At 62.3% G+C, this 12,334-nt stretch overlaps 1 protein-coding gene across 1 annotated transcript; it reads left to right on the top strand.

Annotated features, from left to right (window-relative positions):
* The first annotated feature begins 4,783 nt into the window (after nucleotides 1–4,783).
* Nucleotides 4,784–9,225, top strand: PHF19 (PHD finger protein 19). Its single transcript, XM_074161072.1, has 9 exons — nucleotides 4,784–4,866; nucleotides 5,134–5,202; nucleotides 6,205–6,325; nucleotides 7,394–7,461; nucleotides 7,561–7,731; nucleotides 7,820–7,907; nucleotides 8,216–8,301; nucleotides 8,448–8,545; nucleotides 8,876–9,225. Exons 1-9 carry the CDS (start codon nucleotides 4,784–4,786, stop codon nucleotides 9,223–9,225), a joined length of 1,134 nt encoding a protein of 377 aa, XP_074017173.1.
* Nucleotides 9,226–12,334: the final 3,109 nt, after the last annotated feature.

Here is a 12,334-nt window from a genome sequence, read left to right as displayed (position 1 = left end):
AGATGCCGCAAACGTGAACCGTGGTGGCTGGGGAGGAGGGTGTAAGAACGTCCCCGTGCGCTGCTCCTCCAGCAAATGGCACAGACTGGGACGGGGGAGCCGCTCCGCAAGTGCAGCAAAGGACTGGCTTTGGGTCAAACCCAGCACCAGCAACTGCGGCGAAGTGAGCAGCGCTGCTCGTCCAGGGGGAGAGTTACGGTGCAGGAGTTATTTTAATCCTGCGGTGACTCACGGCTGAAGACATCATGACTCACCCCAGAGTTTGGTCGTTTGGCTGTTTTGAAGATGCGTCAGGTTCCCGGGAAGGCGAAGGACGGTGTTTCACACCGGGGGAATGAGCTGCCATTTATTTTTTCAGCTGCCTAAACCTCTGCAAACACGGGCCCGGGCTTGGGCAGTCAGGCATAGGCACAGCCTGGCAGGGCTTGGGACGGCACGGCACGGCACGGCACGGCACAGCATGTTAGGCCCCCACCCGCCACCATCTTCAGGTTGTGCTGGGCTTTGCCTTGCACACAGAGAACTGGAGAGCAGAGAGGAGAGCAGCCTTACGGTGCCCGTCGCTCGAGGAACTGCATTTCCCATCAGGTTCCCACGCGTGGCATCGCCCGCACAGCACCCAGGGCCAGTCGCAGCGTGGGGAACGCTCAGGCACCAGCGCTTTATGGAAAAGCTTGATTAAAAAACAAAATTATTTCTAGGATGACAGAATTACACAGAGGTATTTAAAAGGCGTTTAGCCCCGCGCCGCTCATTCCTGATGACCAGGGGAGCCGCTCGCTTGCAGCTTTTTGCAGGTGTGCTACGAACCCCAGCACGGGGGAAGCTGCCCAAAGCTCATCGATTACAGGCAATAAAATTCGTTATCGACTCTGCTTGTGCTTGGCCCAGACCCAGCACCAGGGATCAGATTCTCTACTGCCTGAGCAGGCCCGAAAACATTTCTTTTTTGGCAGCGCTTTCCAGCAAACAGCAAATCCTTAAGATTTCTTCTTGGCACCGACCGAAGCATTTTTGCAGTGATTGGTTTTCTCTGTGGAGATTCAGAGAAAGGCTACCCCCGTTTCTAGGAATCCTGAGGAGCACAGGTTGTTCCCTCACGCACGGGGGGGGACCCCTGCCCGCACCCCATCCCGGGGGACCGGGGGATGCCCCTGCCTGGCTGCAGCCAGCAGTAGGGGGAGGACAGGCAGGGAGGTCCCCTCTGTGTGGCACAGGGTGACGTTTCCCTCTCCGTGGGTGGTGGATGCAGGGCTGGCCCTGGGTGCTCTTGGGGTCCCCCAGGTGCGCGGGTGCAGACAGAGGGTGGGTGGGTGGGGTGATGCTGCGTGTGGGGACGTGGAGTGCCCTGGAGGGGGCTCTGGGGTGTGATGGTACCTGCGTGGGGCAGCAGCAGGTACCCCACGGTATCCCACGGGAGGCATTGGCAGGTATCCCACGGGGGGGGCTGGGGGGGCTGGGGGCATCCCACGGGAGGGGTAGGAGGTACCCCACGAGGGGCAGCAGCACGTATCCCACGGGGGGTGTGTGTGCAGGTATCCCACGGGGGGGGGGGGGCGTTGCAAGCATCCCATGGCGGGGGGGAGGGGGGAATAGCAGGTACCCCACGGGGGGGGGGGGGGGGGTTGCAGGTATCCCACGGGGGGGGGGGGTGGTAGCAGGTACCCGTGGGGTATGTGTGTGTGTAGCCGGCACCCCACGCCCCTGCGTGTGCTCTGCCCTGGCACCGGGGGGCTGCTGCCTCCCCCCAGCGGGGCACCGGAGCTGCCGCGCCCCGGGGCCGTGCCCCGCCGTGCCGCCGCGCTGGGGGCGGCGGGAGGCGGGGGGGGGGCGGCCCCGCGCTAATTGCATAAGCGGGAACATCAATGCCCGCGGGAGGCGCGGGGGGAAGCGCGGGAAGATGGCGCCCCGCGCCCTGCCCCCGCCGCTCCCCGCCGCTCCCCGCCGCGGCCCCCGGGCGGGCGGGCGCTGACCGGCGCGGCGCCGGCGGTAGCGGTAAGGGCAGCGCCGGGGGCGGGGGGGGGCGGCCGGGACGGGAGCGGGGGCGGCGGCGGGGGCGCGGGGCGGCGGGGCCGGGCGGGACGGCGGCGCAGCGCCTTTGAATGAGCCAATGGCGGCGGGGCCGGGGATGCCCGGGGGGGTCCCGCCCGGCAGGTGCCGCCGGACCCCGGGGGTGCGGGTTGGGGGGGGGGGGGGGGGGAAACTCAGCTCGGTGCCCCCCGCCTCAGCTTCCCGGTGCGTCCCGGTGGGGGACGCTTGGCGGAGATGCGTGCGTGCGCCCACCCGGGGCGGCGGGAGATGCGTGTGTGTCCCGTCCCCGTGTGTGTCCCAGCCCCCCCCCCCGCCACCGCTCCCCACCGGGGGCTGGGTGGGCGCGGAGCTGCCTCCGCTTTCATAACCGCTCCCCGGGCGAAAAGCCGTGTGACATGTCGCAGCTCGCTGCCGCCGCGGCTCCTGCCAGCCCCCGGCCCGCGGGAGCTCGCCTGGGTGGGTTTTTTTTCGGTCGCCCCCGGTTTACCGTAAGTTTTAGTTGTTGCTGCACGGTCAGGGTGTTCTCGGGAAACGGGGGCTGTTATTAATAGCCCGGTCGGGGCAAGAGGGAATTTGCGTCGCTTCCAGCGCGCTGAGGTTTCGTGTTGTGATCGCGGCGTGAGGTCACGCGTGTCGCCGTGACGGGAGCGCAAAGGAGGGAAGAGTAACTTGGAAAGTTGTTTTGCTGCCGGATGCGAGGGATGCGGGGACGGACGCTGGGGCTGGGGACCCTCTCTCTGCCATCCGCCCCTCAAACCGCCCGGCCGCTGGGTTTCGCTGGCTGTGGGTCCTGCTGCTGCCTCCCCGCTCCTGAGGCGGCCCCCTGGTTTGGGAGCCTGCGAAGCTGCCAGGAAGTTGTGAATTAAAAATCACCTTAAATTTAAAACCGTTACCCCTCGCCTGCGCAGGCCTGCGGCGTGTCCCCGTGCCCCACGGCGAGGTGGCTCCGGAGCAAAGATTGTGGCTGCTCCCTTTGATTTCGCTTAAATTACATGTGGATGAACCCGGCTCGTCAGCGCTGGTTTTGTGGGTCCTGAGCACCCGCTGGTGGGGCTGAACCGGCCCCGGGCTCGGTGCTCCCGCGCAGAACCCTCCGGGACACTGTGCTCCGGCCGATGGGAGCGTTGTGATGGGAGGGCAGGGTGACGAGCGTGTGTGTCCCCTCCAGGTTCTGCTGATGGAGACCACCAAGCTCAACCCCATCATCCGGGATGTCTACGCAGCCGCGGGCCGTGTCCAGCAAGCGCCGGCCGCCGCGGCGGCGCGGAGGGGCAGCGGCTGCCGAGAGCTCATGGTCAAGCTGACGGAGGGGCAGTACGTGCTGTGCCGCTGGACCGATGGGCTCTATTACCTCGGGAAGATCAAAAGGGTAACGTGGGCACCCAAAAGGGCAATGTGGGCACCCAAAGTGTAGCTAGTGCCGTTCCCTGGGTCGGCTCACAGCTTGGAGGGATGCTGGGCTGGGCTGCGTGGTGGCTTTGGTCAGCAGGGTGTTTTGGGTTGATGTCCTGCCCCCGGGGATGACCCCCCAACCCCGACTTCCTGCAGCCCCGAGAGGCAGGGTCGGTCACCAGGGAGAACAGGGAAGCGCTGGGAATGGGAGCTGATGCTCGGCCGTTCTTCCCGCTCTCTCCCTGCAGGTGAGCGGCTCCAAGCAGAGCTGCCTCGTCACGTTTGAGGACAACTCCAAGTACTGGGTCCTCTGGAAGGACATCCAGCATGGTGAGTTGCTGCCCCGTCCTCCCTTCCCACTGCCGTGCTGGGAGGCCTTCCTGGTGCCACAGAGATGTGGCTGTGGCTTGTGCATCTCCAACTCTGCCATCCCCGTCCCGCAGCTGGCGTTCCCGGGGAGGAGCCCAAGTGCAACGTCTGCCTGGGAAAGACATCGGGCCCCATGAACGAAATCCTCATCTGTGGGAAGTGCGGGCTGGGTGAGTGTGGGCGTGTTGCCGTGGGATCTGCCGCATCCCACCGCGGGGATGAGGGTCCGGCCAGCCCAGCAGCGCTGACACCGAGCCCTCCCACAGGTTATCACCAGCAGTGCCACATCCCAGTGGCGAGTGGCAGCGAGGGCCCGCTGGGGACGCCGTGGTTCTGCCGCCGCTGCATATTTGCCCTGGCTGTGCGGGTGAGTAGGGCTGCCCGGGGTCACCAGCTCCGTGTGCCACCCCCCCTTGGCACGGCAGTGCTGGATGTGGCCCCCCGAGTGGCTGTGCTGACCCCCATCCCGCTCGGTCCCGCAGAAGGGGGGTGCCCTGAAGAAGGGAGCCATCGCCAAGACGCTGCAAGCCGTCAAGATGGTGCTGTCCTACAACCCCGACCTGCTGGAGTGGGACTCCCCGCACCGCACCAACCAGCAGCAGTGCTACTGCTACTGCGGGGGCCCTGGAGAGTAAGCCCCTGCCTGCTGGGAGGGTTGTCGCGTCTGGTTTTGGGGGGAAAACCATTTGCTAAAGGGAGATGGGATCAGGGTGGACATTTTCCCCCTCCCAGGAGAGAAGTCCCCAGCTTGCAGGGCATTGCCCTGAGGCTGGTGGCTTTCTGCCCGCGCTAGCTTTGCCATCCAGGTCTCTGTTTGCTCTTGGAGGCACCTTTTGTACCCACCTCTGTGGCTGTGGAAAATAAAGTTAGGGCCAGACTTTCTTTCCCTGGCTGGAGGGGGTCCGTGCCTGGGAGGGGGCCAGGGTGGTGGCTGGTGCACGCTGCTCTCGCTGTCACCTGCCTCCTGTCCCTCCCCAGGTGGTACCTGAAGATGCTGCAGTGTTACCGCTGCCGGCAGTGGTTCCACGAAGCCTGCACCCAGTGCCTCAGCGACCCCATGATGTTCGGAGACCGGTACGTCCCTGCTGGACTTTGCTGGGCTGGTGCTGGACATCAGAGATGGCTTCCCGGGGGGGTTCATGCATGGACGCGTCCCCAGTCTGTGTCTCCCTGATCCGACTGTGGCACCGATGCAGATCAGCCACTCTGGGGGTCCTGCAAAGCCCTGCTCCTCCTGGCTGTGCTGTCACCATTGGCACCCGGAGCACTGTCCTCACCCCAGCCTGTCCCCAGGCCCTGCAGGGATCACCCCCAGCAATCTCCCTTCCTGCTGTTTTCCAGGTTCTATGTGTTTTTCTGCTCCGTGTGCAACCAGGGACCTGAATACATCAAGCGCCTGCCCTTGAGATGGTAAAAAACATCCCTGGCTCCTTTGGGACGTGCCGTGGGGCAGCGGGGTGGCTGTGGGGCGCCGGGCTGCTTGCTGCCCGGTGCTGCAAGCCCTTGCCTTGGGGCCAGCCCCGGAGCTGGGTTCAGCGGTGGGAGTTCACGGAGCATCTCCCGCGGGGCTGTTCCCGGGGAAGCTGGTCGATAAGCCCCAAACCTGCTGTTTGTCCCGGAGCCAAGGCACACGTTTGCCAGAAGGTAACTGCAAAAAGCAGTCGGGTGACGAAGTCATCCAATTAATCAAAAAATACAGGTTTGCAAGTGGTACCTTCTAGCGTACCCTGATGGTCTGAAAGCACTTTATAAAGTGTACTGACAGTGCCAGCAGCTCAGCTTTTCCCTGCTGTTCCCCCTGTGCTCGGCCGTGTCAGACGTGCTACTGATGCTGGGCTGCGGCTGCCTCGGGGACATCGCACCGAGCAGCGCCGCGGGCTGGAAGAGGAAGAAGGGAAATCCTGCAGGATATATATTGCTTGGCTTTCATTTTCAGACACACAAGTGTAAAATCCCACAGGATAGATTGGGTTGTTAAAATAGTCAGTGTATTTTCATGTGAATAAGAGCCGTCCCGCTCCTGTACGTAACTGCAGCAAGAGCACACGGCCGGGGCTTATTAAAAAGGTGGAAAACTGGGCGTTTTTCCTGGGAGCAGCATGTCTTCCAGCTCCTGGGCTCGGGGGTCTCAGTGTTTGGGGTTCCCCCCGGCTGCAGGCAGGGTCCCACACCTCCCCAGGCCTCGGGGGGGACCATCCTGGCTGTGGTGACATCCCTTGGGATGTGTGTCTGGGTCAGGGTTGCTTCGCCTGCGGGGTGTGGGAATGGTCCCAGCTTCCAGAGAGAAGGTTTAGGGAGGGTTGTGCTGGGGGCTGCGCTCCAGCGGTGCTGGCAGAGCAGAACATCGTGGTGGGTGCCGTCCTGCCGAGGAGAGGGTGGGCTGCCGACCCGCTCACCCCTTTGTTCCCGCAGGGTGGATGTCGTCCATCTTGCCCTCTACAACCTGGGCGTACAGAGCAAGAAGAAATACTTCGATTTCGAGGAGATCTTGGCCTTTGTGAACCACCACTGGGATCCGCTGCAGCTCGGGAAGGTAAAAACGCAGCCTGGGCTTGGGCTGGAGAGCAGCTGTGGGGAGGGAGAGGTGCTGCCAGGGTTGTAAGTCATGTCCAACCCCATGGGCTTGTTCCCAAAGCCTTGGCTGGGAGGGACCGGATGGATCCCCGCGGCAGCCGAGCCCCCGGGGCTGGGGCAGGTTGGTCGGTGAAGGCTGATGCTGGGGTGAAGCGGTGGGGCGGGGAGCTCTGCCCCTTGGCTGGGCTGAATTTCCCTCTTGGTGGCCACCAACCCCACCGTGTGTTTGTGTCGCTTGTTTGCAAAGCGTCGGAGCTTTGGGGAGTGCCCACTTGCCATGGCCCGAGCTGGCTGCTCCTTGGCCAGTCCCCTGCGGGGACGGAGCTTTAAAACACCTCCCCGGTTTCCCTGGGTGGGCAGGAGCACCTGGCTTGGGGTGTTTGCACCCACTGGGGACATGTGGCAGCTCCCGTCTGCGGTTCATCCACCCCCGAGATGGCATCGGAGTGGGGCATCCCCAGTGGGCAGCGTGGAGGATGCTGCTCCTGGAGCCGGGAATGGTGTTGGCCTCGGGCAGAGCCAAGGGACCTCTCCTGGGGCTGGGGCAGGTGGAGGGTGGATGGTGGAAAGGGACAAGGGACTGTGCCCGTGGGTTGGCAGTGTCACCGTGCCGGCAGCCCTGCTCCGATGAGCGTCTCAGCAAAACCCCGGTTGGTGCTGCGCTCAGCGCAGGTGGCTCCTCCTCAAAATTAGCGTAATCACCTTCCTCTGGGCTGGGATTTCCCTTTGTTCGGATGTTGTACCCGACAAATTTCCCAGCTGGAACTAGAGCCGGGAATAGTGCTAAAACCAAGGTGTGTTGGAAACCTGTCACCCTGTCGGGACGGCTCCGTTCCCCGCAGCCACCTCTGTCCCCCGCACCGAGAGCGGCCGGTGCCAAACCCGGGTGGCTCCGGGCGTCAGCGTCCCTCGCTCCCTGACCTTGGGCGGGAGCCGAAACCCGGAGTTCGGGTTCCCCCGTCTGTTTAGTTTTTGTATAATGGCAGCGGGCGCCGAGCCCTGCCTGACCTCCGCTCTCTCTCCACAGCTGACGGGCACCCCCATCGCCGAGCGGGGCCCCCACCTCCTCAATGCACTCAACAGCTATAAAAGCAGGTGAGCCCCCGGGGCGAGGGATGGGATGCGGGATGCTCCTGTGCCCCCCTCCCTGCCCCAGCCCCGGCTGAGGGTTGATTCCTCCCCTCTGCCGCCCAGGTTTCTGTGTGGGAAGGAAATCAAAAAGAAGAAATGCATCTTTCGCCTGCGGATCCGTGTCCCCCCAAACCCCCCCAGCAAGGTGCTGCCAGAGAAAGCCCCCGGCGTGGGCGAGAGCGGCTCCTGCGAGCTGAAGAAGAGAGGAAAAAGCAAATACATCCATAAAGACAGGCGAGTGGCCGAACTCACCCAGGCACCCCCCGACTGCCACACTCCCCTGGGGTGTCCGGCAGCCTCACCCCCCTCTTTTGCTCCGCAGCCTCCTGCCGCGGCAGCTCCAGCAGCAGAAGCGGCGAGCGGCGCGGCGCAAGAGGGCCAAGTTCCTGCTGGAGGACGCCATTCCCAGCGTGAGTCCTTCGCCCCCTCCTCTGCGTGACTGCCCTGGGCTTTGGGAACCGGGTGGGACCCCACAGCCCCCATCCCTGGGGCTCCCTGCGAGGTTCCCTGGCTTCTGCGGGCAGGGAGAGCCCCCCGTCCCTCCCTCCCTCCCTCTCTTCCTCTCTCTGGGGTTCCCAAATGTTCTGTGCCGAGGCTGCTTCCTGGGGGCTGGGGGGCCATGGGAGGGAGCGCGGTGGTGCCGGGGTGGAGGGTGCCGATGCCAGGGCTGTGGGTGGCACCGCTGGCAGTGACAAGTGCCCTTGTTTTCCTGGGGCAGAGTGACTTCACCTCCGCCTGGAGCACCAACCACCACCTGGCCAGCATCTTTGACTTCACACTGGATGAAATTCAGAGCCTGAAAAGGTCCGTGTGGCCGGGCCCGGGGGTGTGGGCAGCAAGTTGGGGGGGCAGTTTAAACACCGAAATGTGAAGGCAGGGCTGGGGGCACAGGGGACCAGCCACTGTGCCCCTTGTGCCAGGCTGGGGCCAACACTGTCTCCTGTCCCCAGTGCCAGCTCGGGACAGACTTTCCTATCGGATGTGGACTCCACGGATGCTGCCAGCACCTCAGGCTCAGCCACCACGAGCCTCTCTTACGAGTCCAGGTGAGGGCTGTGCCCCCCTCAACTCCTTCCAGAGGGGTCCTGGCGGGACAGCCAGGGGCTGCCCCTCTCCCCCTGCAGCACCCTTGTGTCCTGGCACAGGGATGTCCCACACTGGGGACCCTTTCCTCCCTGCTACCTAAAATGAGCTGATGGTCCCAAAGCGGTGCTGCCTCACGGGGCACGCAGGGTTGGAGCCATCGGTCCTTGCTGGGCTCACCCAAATTCCTGGTGAGCTCCCTCCCAGCTTGCAGGGTGATGGGGACAGCACGGTGGGGGGGCACCTCCTGGGTGCTGCCCTCACCCCACCTCTGTCCCCCTCCCTGGCAGCCGGAGGACCGTGGGCAGCCGCAAGCGCAAGTTGGCAGCACCAGCCTACGCCTCGGCGACGGGGGCGAAGAGGAGAGGTGGGGAGGCGGGCGGGCGCCCGGCCGGGGGCACCCCCGAGGGCAGCGAGGCAGCCTGCGGCCCCGACCGCCCCGACGACGGCATCGACAGCCATACCTTCGAGAGCATCAGCGAGGACGACTCCTCGCTCTCCCACCTCAAGTCCTCCATCAGCAGCTACTTCGGGGCGGCGGGCAGGCTGGTCTGCGGAGAGAAGTACCAGGTGCTGGCGCGGCGGGTGACGCTGGAGGGGAAGGTGCAGTACCTGGTGGAGTGGGAAGGCACGACCCCCTACTGAGCCCCGCCAGCCCCCAAACCTCTTCCGGAGCCAAACCAGAGGAGATGGGGATGATGGGGAAACCCTTGCCACGAAGCAGAGGAGGGACGCTGGCCGGTGGGGAGGGCTGGGACTCCTCCATGCTCAGGGGTCCCGGCTGGGACCAGCTCCCCAGGAACTGCCGTGGGTGGAGGCAGTGTCACCAGCACCATCAGTGGTGCTGCCCAGGGGTGGAACCCGCAGCCTTGCTGCTGTATTCTTTTTAATTTAACAATTGTTATTTTATTGGCCGTGTATATTCAGAGCGTGGCCCAGCCGCGCTTTCCTGATGGAGCCTTTGGCCGAGCCCGAGGCACCATCACGGTGGTGGAAAGAGCAGAGACCGAGTCTGGCCTTTCCACCAGGGTCCCCCCGACGTGGCTGGGCCCCCCCTGGGGAGGTCCCTTCGGGGCAGCCCGTGACCTGCTGGCACAGACGGACGTCGTGCCGGTGCCTGGTGCACCCTGACTCATCCCCATGGCCAAGCCCTGCGGAGCCGACTCGAGGGGGTCCTGCTGATAAAGCAAAGGGCAGCTCCCTCGCCCGAGCTCTCCCAGCCCGTCCCTCTGCCCACGGGGAACCGCGGGCAACTCTCGGCAGAGCTGGGATACGGGGTTCTCCTTCTCCTAAATCCATTCATTAAAGGAATGTGGTTTGTTTTAAATGAGGGGAAAATGCCCCCTAAGCAGCCCACGTGTGGCCGGCTTTTGCGGCCGTGGGGCAGACGTATGTGGTTCCTCTTGTCCCACGACCTGGATGGTGTGTGATGATGCACCAGCTTCGTTTCCCTGTTCTTCTGACAATCATGGTCTTGGAAGAGATCAGCCAAAAGATACGCCTTTGCCTTAAAACCACCACGGGCATTTCACAGACTGGAGCCCGAGGCCTTTATTCCTGCAAGAATCCTCGTCCTGAATGTGCCAAACAAGCAGACAAACCAAAAAGGCTGAAGAGGACAGCGGGGGCGTGGGGAGGGGGTTGTACCGGGGTCCCTGGGGCCATCCCCGTGGTGTCGTGGCTGGGCCTCGCTGGAGGGCAGGCAGCCGCGCTTTCTGGTAGTGGGGTGATGTTGATGTCTGTGAGCGTGTGGGGTGGGTTTGTCTGCAGAAGAGGAGGAGCAGCCCCTTTCTTTAACTAAAGCAATACTGCCAGGTTGTTCAGGAGCAAAGCAGCTGTCTTTTTTTAAAAAAAAAATAATCTAATATCATCAGACATATTTGTTAGTCTTTTTTCTAAGAGAGATCTATATATATATATATTTTTAGTGTTGTCCTTCTCGTCTCTCCCCCATTGCCACCGTGGCTGTCCCATGGGCACGGAGGGTGGGCGATGCTGTGGGGCTGCGTGGTCCTGCTCTATCCGCACACCCCCTCCCTACAGCCCCGTCGTTGTTCGTACGTGCGGTTGTGGGATCTGCCGACCGGAGGGTGAATTGAAAAGGTTGTTTTATTGAAAAAGTACTTAAGAAAATTCACTGGTGTGATCGGCACGAGGGAGCAGGTGATGTTTGCAAACCAGAAGCCAAAGCGTGGTCCTTCAAACCAAATTCCTGCCTCAGCCACTGCTGAAATAATGTCGTGAGACACCCAGGAAGGGGCTATTTATCTGTTGTTTTAATTCATCTAGCAGGCACCAGGCCCTTGCGTGGCTGTGAGGTGACAGTGCCAGTGATGAATGCTTCACACGGGGCCGTGGTTCAGAGAAGCAGCTCCTCTGCAGCCCTGAGATGTGCCCGTGTGGTTTGGGCCAACCGAGAGCTGCTTCGGTGCCCGCATGAGGAGTGCGAATATTGGTCTCGGCAGGTAAAAGCGTTTTAACTCCGTTCTGAGGAGTTGCCCGGTGTCGTGCAGCTGGTGGTGTGTGCGGTGGAGAAGCCGCTGGCATGAGCTCTGGGAGGGGACCCTCTGTCCAACTCCAACCATGAGATGGTTTGAGCTGAGCAGGGTCAGATGTGCCTTGGGGAGAGGTACTTGGCACCCTCGGGGGCTGCGTCTCGGCTCATCCCCAGGGAAGTGTCTCTGGGGGGGGGGGGGGCCGTCCTGGTGGGAGGTGTGCTGTCAGGACCCCCCATCCTGCAGCCAGTGGGGTCACTCCCTGTCCTGCCTTGGCTTGTCACCAAAGGCTCGCTTAAAGTATTTCCCTTTCACCAGTGCCTGTGAAGTCCGTGTTACTGTCCCAGTTGCTGCCTGGGGGTGGAGGGGGGGGGGGGCTGCCAAGAGCCGTGCCAGGGCTGAGCAGGGTTATTCCCATGGGATATGCCAATGGACACTGCACTCGTGGGAGCACCCGCACTGCGTGGCCCCGGTTCCCCTCCTCTCCCTCTCCTCCTGGCCTCTTGCAGACAACTGAAATGTGGAGCCTTTAAAAATATTTTTGTTGCAGAGTATATTTTGCATTAGTTGTAATAGATGTTATAATGACTCTGTGCACCTTCTAAAGACTTGTGAGTTCAGGTTGCTGCTTGTAATAACCAACTCTTGTTATACCTGAGTTGTAATTAATATGTCTGATGTACAATTAAAAGGTCTTTTTTTGGTTGGGTTTGTTTTTTTTTTTTTTTTTTTTACCATCACTGGTTCTTTGCAGTGTCAGGATTATTGAGTTTGGGCGCTGGGGGTCAGCGTGTGCTCCGGTGCAGGTGTTGGGTCACACTCCACGGCAGGGGGTGTGTGCCCTCGGCCGGAGAGATGCTGCCCCCAAACACAAGAAGAGCAGAAGGATGGGAAGGGGCCAGTGTGGGCACAGCCCCGGGGACAGGGACACCCCTTGCAGTGATGGCTTTTGTAGAGAGGGGGTGCCTCTTTTCTGCTCTCAGAGCTCGAAAGGGCCATGATGGGCCCTTCCTCCTGCCCAGCTCACTGCGGATGCTGCGCCTGCAAACTGACAACACGTAAGCCGGCCCAGGTAAGAAATTCTCCTCTTTATTCCCTTCCCAGTCACATAAATAAGTCAATATTGTTCCATAAGCTATATCCCATTAAACTATTAACGTGAGCATCTTTTTACAAGGTTAAACTTGGTCCAGGTAGAAAGCCACTGTTCAGGCATGGGCAGGGGGTGCAGGGCCGGGGCGATGCCCTGGTCCTGCCGG

Source organism: Numenius arquata, chromosome 19, assembly GCF_964106895.1.
Source record: "Numenius arquata chromosome 19, bNumArq3.hap1.1, whole genome shotgun sequence".
Taxonomy (NCBI): Eukaryota; Metazoa; Chordata; class Aves; order Charadriiformes; family Scolopacidae; genus Numenius; species Numenius arquata.
Note: the sequence above shows the minus strand (reverse complement) of the source record. Positions and strands in the feature narration are given on the sequence as shown.